The 9,713-nt window shown below is 45.1% G+C and overlaps 1 protein-coding gene across 1 annotated transcript; it reads right to left on the bottom strand.

Annotated features, from left to right (window-relative positions):
• Positions 1-239: 239 nt before the first annotated feature.
• On the bottom strand, positions 240-9,574 carry INHA (inhibin subunit alpha). The gene is made up of 2 exons (XM_074191285.1): positions 9,172-9,574; positions 240-8,773 (listed from the first exon to the last, which is right to left on the bottom strand). Exons 1-2 carry the CDS (start codon positions 9,572-9,574, stop codon positions 7,965-7,967), a joined length of 1,212 nt encoding a protein of 403 aa, XP_074047386.1. The 3' UTR covers positions 240-7,964.
• Positions 9,575-9,713: the final 139 nt, after the last annotated feature.

The following is a 9,713-nucleotide window of genomic DNA, read 5'->3' on the forward strand; positions in this document are numbered from 1 at the left end:
ATTTTGGATTTGTTTTCAAGGATGAGTTTAATTGTCGGCACGATTCAGAGAAACCAGATTCCTCAAAATAAAGCACAAAACCTCAGCGTTTGAACAGTGACTCATTCGCTGCCCCCACCCCCACCCTTTCCCACGGAGCATGCGCTCTGCGCCGCTTCCGTATTGGTATGGATTGGCGCCTCTTTAAAAATAATACAGTAAATAAATAATGTTCGTTTGATTATAAATTTGTTGCCAATATTTAATTGTGAAAAAAGTCATCAAACATTTCAATGTGTAAACAATTTACTTTTTCCGCCCAATTTAGGGTCACCACTTCCGGGAAGTCTTCCCAGATTCTTCCTGCCATGCCCTGCCCCCCCTATTCGTTTTGTTTCCACCCCGCCGCTAGACTTCTACTTACTATGTTTAATCCCTCTAATAAACAGCGTGCGGGGGCCTCTGCTAAATACTGGACAAAGACTGTCGCATAACAGCTCTGCTAAGTGCCCTTGGTAGACCTGGTTTACAAATGGGGAAACTGAGGCCAGCAGGTGCGGGGACCTGCCCGGGGTCATCCAACTAGGAAGTGACTGAGGCTGCATTTTAACTGTCCAGTGATGATGATGGTGATGATGATGATGATGATGATGGTGATGATGATGATGATGGTGATGGTGATGATGATGATGATGGTGGTGATGATGATGAAGGACAAGCTGTTAGTCGCTGAGTCAAGCTTCCCTCAAACATCAGGGGAGTCGTGTCTGGACTTGGGTGTGAATAGCATGTGAAGGGGGCAGAGCTGAACAGACTCTGCCAGCCTCACCCTCTCTCCACCCGAGTCTTCAAAGTCCAGTGGCAAGCCAAGGGGATGACCCAGGATGCTGGGGATGACCTTGGCCTTTCCCAGTTTTCAGCGTTGAGAACACACCATTTTGACAGCTCATATCCTGGGTGGCCCTTTGGGGTAAAATGCCAGGGACTAGAGTTAAACTCAACCACTGACATTGCGGGCTGAGTGGCCCTGGACCAGCCACTTCACTGCTCCCTACCTCGGTTTCCTCAACTGTGAGGAGGCTAGGAGATAATACTTGTCAGATGTCTGGAACAGAGCAAGTGAAGAAGAAATAATTACCTATTCCCTTTCCTTTTATTCCCCAGTATTATTCTCTATTATGCCTGGTTTCCTCAGGAAGCTTTTTGAAGTCAGAGAATATTTACTTCTGTTTCATTGTGGAGGCTACTTTACATAATGGGTTTAATCTCTTGTTCAATGTTCAGTTCAAAGGTGGTTAGAAGCAGTTTTGTCTTTGAGGCAAAACAATCAACAATTTCAGTTATAAACTGAGATTTTTGTTTTTGAAGTTTCTAGAAGCTGTAGGTTGTTAAGCAGACAATTCATTGAGAACCCTGAGCAAATACTTAATAGGTGAGAACAGGAATAGTTAATTTTCAACATCTACATAGTTGTATTTAAGGTTTTCAAGGCACTTAATGGATAAATACATGGGACAGATGGATGGATGGATGGATGGATGGATGGATGGATGGATGGATGGATGGATGGATGGATGGCTACATAGATGGATGAATAACTAGATGGATAGATACATGGATGATGGATGGGTGAATGAATGGATAAATAGATGATGGATAGATAGATAGATTCTCACAAGGTATTATTATAACCCACAGATGAGAAAACAGACTGAGAGGTCAGCTTAGCCAAATCCATGTAGTTATTAAGTGTCTGGGGGAGGATTTGAACTCAGGTCTATCCTCACTCCCGAACCCTTTCCACTGCCTCCAGGGACATCTCCAATCATCCTGATCCATATCTGCTCACAGGATTCGGATGGCTCTGGAGGAGCTGCTATTGTAAACTCCCTTCTCCAAAAGGATCACAAAATGTCAGAGGCTACCCGCCAGGACAACCCCTGCAGGCATAAGAGTCCCCTCTCATGGCATACCCACAAGGGGTTATCTGGACTTTGCTTGAAGATGTCTAGTAAGAGAGAACTCACTCCCTTCTACAGTAATGACAAGCAACAGCAGTAGCAGCCTGCTCTATCTGTCCCTAGGAAAGTTTGCTTGTCTAGAGCCTCAATAACTTCTTCCTGGGACTTTACAGAAAAAAATCTATAATGAGAAGTTCAGGGATCCCATGGAAGACAGCTCAGCTGAAATAATGGATCTAAGGAAATAGGAAGGAAACCTGGTCCTGTCCCCTCACCTTCCATCTGTAAAATAAATTGATGACCTGGAAGGATCCTTCCCTTTCTGAACTTATGAACTTATCAACCATCGTTTGATTATGGTGGGAGTTTTTTTATGAAGCAGAATGTCCTAGGGGGTGGAGGTTTGAGCTTGGAGTCATCAACACCTGGGTCTAAATCCCACTTCAGTTGTTTACTAGCCTTGTGACCCTGAGTAAGCACTAACTTGTTCCTGCCTTAGTTTCCTGAGTGAAAACAATGAATAGGTTGGACTAGTTGACCTTCAAGCTTTAAATCTATGATTCCTGACATGTTTTGATACCATAGAGCACCAGACCTAGAGTCAAGAATCTCATCTTCATCAGTTCAAACTCCAGCCTCAGATACTCAGATACTGTGTGACCCTGGGCAAGTCACTTAACCCTGTTTTCCTTCAATTCCTCATCTGTAAAATGAGCTGGAGAAGGAAATGGTCAACCACTCCAGTATCTCTGCAGGAAAACCCCAAGTGAACAACAGGTCTGCTTCCAATGATTGTGAAGAAGCAGGAATCAAGAAGTCATTTTAAAAAATCCAACCTTTTTCTTCTGAATTTTTGGAAAAAGATGTAGAAATGACTTTCTTTAGGGAAAAGAAAATCAATAGCTACAGGAGGAAAAAACCTCTTAAAGATTATGATGAAATTTGAAACTGCTGAGTGAGCCCCAGTATAGCCTGCATATTTTGACTCTTAAATTAAGAGAATGATTTAAGCTAGCAAAGAACATTCTAATTTATGCTATACATAAAAATAGGTTTGGAATCAATAAATAGCAGAAAATGGGATCATAGGAAAGGTACCAAATTTTGTCGTGAAAAACTTGTTTCCTTAGGACTTGCTGCTTCACTATTTAAAATTCATGCTTAATTTTTAATAGACTGGTGTTTCTGTTTGTTTTTTAAAAAGGATAATTGAGTGTGAAAGCATGTTAATCTCTCAAGTAATCACACCTCCATTGCAACTGGGTTTTAGAAACCATAATCTGCCCAGAGCCAAGCACTGCCACCTCCTCAATGGTGTAGCCTAAGTGAAGGAAAAGAGTTAGTAATTGGCCTCCCAGCAGGCCAGACTTGCAAGTTTGAATATGTAAATGATAATAATATCCCAGCACAAGTCATATATAGAAAGTGTTCAAAATGCTAGTTCCTTTTTCTCTAATATATTCTCTGGGCAGAAAAGCACCAATGGGCAGAGAGAAGGTGGTAGAATGGGTAATACTGAACCTGTCTTGGAGTCCTGTCTCTGGCACTGACCCAGAAAGGGCCACCTTTGCCCCTTCCACACTTGAGTCTCCAGTACAATCAAAGGCATCAGTCTCAAGGTGGTTGTTGTGAAATCTGAATTCAACTCGTATATTTTTGTTTTACTCAAATTCTCAATATGGGGAAGAGAGGGAAAAGGTAGATTGAGATTGATTTGGAAAAAAACAATTTTAAAAATCAGAAATTGTACTTTTCCAACCTTAAAGCACTGTATAAATGACAGTTGTGATTATATTCCATTCTAGGATAATCATTACTGCTTTATAAAATCTAGCTACCTGACTCTCCCTCCTTTAGGACCTTAGCTCAGATCCTCTAATACCCTCATAGACATTTCCTTAAGTGAAGGTAATTTTTCTTTGTAACTACTCTACCTCACTCCCACAACTGCCTTAGCACATTTTGAGGATCCAAATCTGTGATTTCACTGTGGGAAAACAACCTCCATCCATTAGTCATAGAGGGTGTTCACGAGAGGATTAAGCAGCTTACCCAGAGTCACATAGTACATATCAGAAACAGGCCTTGCACCCAGATCTTCCTAACTCCAAGGCCATACCCCATATCCACCAGGCAGCCCTGCCTTTCATGCTGGTTATGGTAGGCTTATGATAAGAGATACTTTAATTGAATTTATTAACTGAAATAACTCATCTAAGCCTTTAGTCAACTTCAGTTCTTTTCAAGTTATTAAAGTTTGAGTCCAATCATAATTGGGTGGGGGGGGCTTTAGATATGATCAACTCCTGCCCTATCCCACCTCTCTTTTTAAGAATGAAGAAATTTACAATTAACAATTTCAGGAAAGCAGCAGGATATAAAATAACCCCACATAAATCATGAGCATTTCCATATATGAGCAATAAAGTCCAAAGGCAAGAAGAAGTGAAAGAGAAATTCTATTTAAAGGCACTGCAGACAACAAGAATGAAGAAATTTAGACTTAGGAAAGGGAAGTATTTTGCAGAAAGGTCACAGCAAATAAAAGAATCAGAGCTTGAACCTGGAGTCCCTGGTTCCATCCTTCAAGTTGTATTTTTTTCTAGAAATTAAAAGGATATTATCATTCAAAAGAGATAAAACTATACTAATCTGTTAAGACACGATTACATAGCTCATCATAGATTCAGTCATAGCAAAAGTAGAATATGTGTTCTTCAAAATAAAACTAGATATCCTAAAAGCCCAATGATAAATACCAGTTGCAGACCATTCTCCATTATAAATTGTTCTGGAATGAAACATTCCTACCTGCCTTGCTCTCCTTTAGGACCTAGCTCTAATTCTTTGATGCCCTCGTAGACTATTGTAACAGTCAGAAAGTGATTTAAAGTCTAGATTTTAGTGTCTTAAAAAGTGATTTAAAAAAAAAAAGTTGGTGGCCGTCTCTTGGAGGAGCCTTAATAAGGGAGCTATACTTAGGCGCCTGGGGGGGGACTGCCACTCCAGGGCCAGGGTCCTGCTTCCCGTTCTCAGCATTTTACAATTCCTACACACTTCAAGCTCTGGAAAGCCAGTAAACATAAGTCAACTCCCAAGAGACTGATTTGTCCATCCATCGTTTCCTGGCCGAGATCTGGGAAGTATTTTTGTTCCATCAGCCACAAACCAGCTCTTAGATGATTTACTGCAGCTGATTCCTGTCAGCGTCATTGTCAACAAAGCATTTATTTAATTAAACTTTTACTATCTGGCAGCCTCTGTCCTAAGCTCTGGGGATTCAAAGAAAGTCCAGAACCCAGTCCCTGTCCTCCAAGGACTCCATGCCATATCCACATGAAGTACATACAAGATGTTGACAATGCAGATGACAGGTCACCTCTGAGGACCCTGAGAAAGGCCTCCTAGGGAGTGGGGGATTGGAGATGAGTTTTGAAGGAAGTCAAGAGACAGAAGTGAGGAAGGGGAAAATTCTGGACATGGGGGACAGCCAAAACTTGGAGATGGGGTATTCTTTTATATCTGTTCTCATTAATTTCCATTTCAGAGGTCATTTTTTTTGGCCAATCCCCAAATCTTGGGGTTTCCTTCTGTCTGATGGTTTCCTGTTGACTTAAATAAAATCCACAGGGTAAAATTTTAAATGTTCCCTGAAATGATTCTGGGTGTCACACAGGGGAAGGAAAAGTCCACATGAATGTGAGGACAAGTCACTGCCAGTGACTGTGGAGCCTCAATTTCTGACTACATTATCTTTGATGATGATGATGATAAAAGAAAGGAAAGAGAGGGTTGGGGGTACTAGCAGTAGTGAGAGGGATCAGGTAACAGATTTGAAAAGGAATGAAGGGCTATGGGAAGGGGAGGTGATCAACTCCAGGAGAGACTCTTTTGGCAGGTGGTCATTTGTTATGGTTAGCAAAGAGGATGACAGAATGACCCACAGAGAGTAATTGGGTTATTAGAGTAACTAATGTCCCATTACCTTATGTCTGGACATCATGACTACCCCAAGGCTTTCACTTTAGAGCATAGGTCTGATGAATTGCTTTTATGTCACTTATTTTCCATCTGAACTCCCCTACTATAGCCTGCACTAACTAGAAGGGGAAGACTGTTCTAGAAGTAGGCTGTCTTTGGAAGGCATCAACGGTAGTTAACAATGAAGAAGCAGCAAATAGGAAGTGATGCTAATTAGACAAGTCTTTTCACCTTCTTGGACATCAAATAAAATTTTAGAAATAACCTGTGAAATGAGGTGGTTGGATGGTGTCTTCCCTACCTCACTTGTTCATTGGGAAACTGAGGTCATCTAATGGTCCAGGCTTTAAAGTTGGGGAAGGAACAGTTAGAATCTGTTGCTCTAGAATCCCAGAGATTTAGTAGAATAGGTAAAAAAGTGGTTTTTCTTTTGATGGGCCATTTCTCCTTCCCTTGGTGGGTCTGTTTTTCTACCACAGCTTTGGAGGATATGTCTAGTCAACATGGTACTAGCAAGAGAAAACTGAGGAGCTTTTTAGACAGATGAACTTTCCCATCCCCTTCCTACTCTAAATACTGTGATCCTGTGGTTCAACAGGTAAAGGCTGAGCTCTGAGACAGGTTAGACCAGCTTAGACAGGCTTAAGGAATTTTTAGCTCTACCTTTCCAACTTCAGTCATGTATCTGAGTTTTGTTCATTCATCCATTATTTATTGAGAGAATCTAAAATCTGAGTTCTTCAGTGTAAAGGGAGAAAGGGTTGTCATCACTGCAGAGAACCTAATGCCCAAGTAAGGACTGGTGACTACTGGGACTATTAGAACCCAAGCTCTAGGGAAAGTGGGTTCATTTTTTAAAGTCCTAAAGACCCCAGAGAGTGGTTTTCAGCTCTAACTGTTGCTCCCTTCCCTCTTCTTTATAATTCTTCAGTGTGCCTCCTGGTCAGAATCTGCACCAAGAAATGGAAGAGTTCATCACCTTGACTCAGTGATGTTGTAGACAGGTAGCCCAGTGGGTCAGGAAGATCTTCATTGAAATCCCACCATAGTGGGGTAGCTAGGTGACACAGTGGATAGACCACCAGCCCTGGAGTCAGGAGAACCTGAGTTCAAATCCAGCCTCAGATACTTAATTGCCTAGCTGTGTGAAATTAGGCAAGTTACTTAAACCCCATTGCCTTAAATAAAAAGAAAATTAAAAAAAAAGAAATCCCACCATAGATATTTGCTAACTGGGTTACCCTAGGCAAGATACTTAACCTCTGGAGGTATACCTCAGTTTCCCCAACTGTAAAATAGGAATGATAGCACTCAATTCACAGAGTTGCTGAGGGTAAAATGAGATACTCATGCTTGGTCCATAGAAGGCATATATAAATACTTGCTCCTATGTTGGTACATGTAAAACTTACACCAGATTGCTACCATGGAGAGAGGGGAGGGGAGAGAGCCTGTAAAAGGATGAATGTTGAAAACCACCTTTGCATGTGAGAAAAAACAAAGTTAAAAATAATAAATGCTTCTTCCCTCCCTTCCCTCTGACTCTCTCATCAGTCTTGAACATTTCTGCTGCAGAGACCCCACAGTTGAGTTGGGGACCCTTTGGAAAATGTGCATTACCATAAAGACTGATGTTCTCTGTCATCTCAGAGACCCTAAGAGGGTCACTTTTGCCTCATCTCAAACAACTGTGACTTTCTGGCAGACCTGTCCTCGAAACTCTGTATAGTCTGATCTTTGCTTCCACAATCAGTACTTCCCAATTTGGGAATTTCCAAGTTAGATTTATAACTGCACACTCCCTAGAATTTTCTGCTCTAGTTCTCCCCCACATACCTCTGGGAAGGGGGGAGGGGTCATTCTCCAGGCCATCGTCTCTAGCCATTTATGCTGAACTGTTTATTAATCTGTTTACAGTCGATGAGGGTGACCTTGGCAGGGAGGATCCAGAGTAGGGGCCCTCTGACCTTGTCTCCTCTCTGGGGTGCTCTGGCTTCAGTTTTGGCCAGCACCAACACTCACAGGGAGGAAGGGGGGTCCTCCCTATATGCAGGCACAATGCTGAGTGAGTAGGTTGGGCACTGTCTCATACTTGAAGGAATAGCCTCCGTCTGAGGTGGTACGGACACGCAGGGGTCTCATGGTGCTAGGCAAGGCCGCACAACAAGGCCGGGAGCCTGAGCCCAGGGACAGGGGCTGAGAAGGGGTGAGGGCATCCCCAGGAGGCAGGATTGGGGAGGGGATCAGCCCACAGCCCCCGTGGCAGTAATGGAAGATGAAGCTAGGCGGGTGAACAATCCACTGGTCCCAGCCAAGTTCCTGGAAGGAGATGTTGAGGGCCGCCCGATGGCAGTCGGCATGGGCAGCCGGCTCTTCTGAAGGACGCTGCAGCAGGCGCAAGGCAGCAGGAGACCAGGGCCAGGGAGGTGGAGGAGGGGAGCGACGAGCCCTCTCCCCCACATTGGGGGGCCTGGACCTGGTATGTGCCACTAGGAAAGGCATAGCATCCAGCCGGGCCAGGCAGGGGCAATTTGGGCATCGAAGCAGCAGAACAAAGAGAGGACGGGTCAGCAGTGTGAGTGCAGGGGCTGCCAGATGAAGGACCACCCACTGAGGTGGGGCTGGACCCAGTAAGATCGGCACAGCCGTGGGGCCCCCTGAAGACATTGCCAACAGGGTCACAGTGGGGCCTGAGTCATTGTGGGCTCCGGTGCCCACCCTGTCTAGGCCAGTGTGGAACCACAGCTGGGCGGCTGTCACCTGGCGACTCCGAGTGTGCAGGGAAGGCCGGAACGAGTAGGTGAAGAGACCCTCGGCGTCTCCGGCTTCTGCCTCATCCTCACAGCCCGGACCTGTAGGAGACAGAGAGCTGAAGGGGAGAGGGGCTTACAGGGGGCAGGAGTGGGAGGGAAGAGAAACAGGGACATGGGTTTCTACTGCTTTCCCCCTTCAGACCAGCTACATACATAAAGGAGAAAGTGCCCATATCCATGCCCTTTCATGAGTAAGTCTCTAGTGGGAATGAGAAAAGAGAAAATCTTTCAGAGACTCAGAGAAAAGGCAGCAAGGATGCCCCCCAAATTCTTCCTTGCATACTGGACATTTTGTAGAGTTATCATCACCCAGAGGTAGAGGGGCTAGGGCTTGGAAAGGGTCAGGGAGAGAGAGAATGAAAAGGATAGGAAAGGAGAGGGCATGATCCCTATGCCCACTGTCCTTTTCTCCCATTCTTCTTCCCATCTCATGTTACCTGTGGTTGGGAAAAGGATGACCTGTGATCGGTCCTCATCCTCATTCTCCATGCTTCTGCGTGTGGATCCCCCAGCCTGGGCATGTCTGCGGGGCAGGCGCCGGGCCCCAGGCTCTCCACCATCCTTGGAGGCAGAGGGGGGACCCAAAGCATCCAGCACCAGGGCCCTCACTTTGGCCAGCACCAGCTCCCTGTCTGGTTCTGGACCCTGGCATGCTTGCCCGCTCTTCATGTCCATCAGCAGCAGAAGCTGCAGAGTGAACAGCAGAGGCAGCATGGCAAGGGGCTGCATCCAGATGGCCCAGCCCGAGCTTCCTGCTGCCCTCCACTCCCGGGTCGCTCTTCTTAGTGCCCACTCAGGGCGGGTGCTCCACTCCTTCCTGCCCTCCCCACCCCACCCCATTCACCTCCTCTCTCCCCTGCCAGCCCTCTCCACTTCTTCCCACGCCCAGCGGTCCTGGCTGGCATTGAGGCCTATCTCTGACGCAGATGTCTGTGGCCCTGAGCCTTATCACCCACCCCCGCCTGGAATGTTGGAGGTG

This window comes from Macrotis lagotis, chromosome 6 (genome assembly GCF_037893015.1).
Source record: "Macrotis lagotis isolate mMagLag1 chromosome 6, bilby.v1.9.chrom.fasta, whole genome shotgun sequence".
Classification (NCBI taxonomy): Eukaryota; Metazoa; Chordata; class Mammalia; order Peramelemorphia; family Peramelidae; genus Macrotis; species Macrotis lagotis.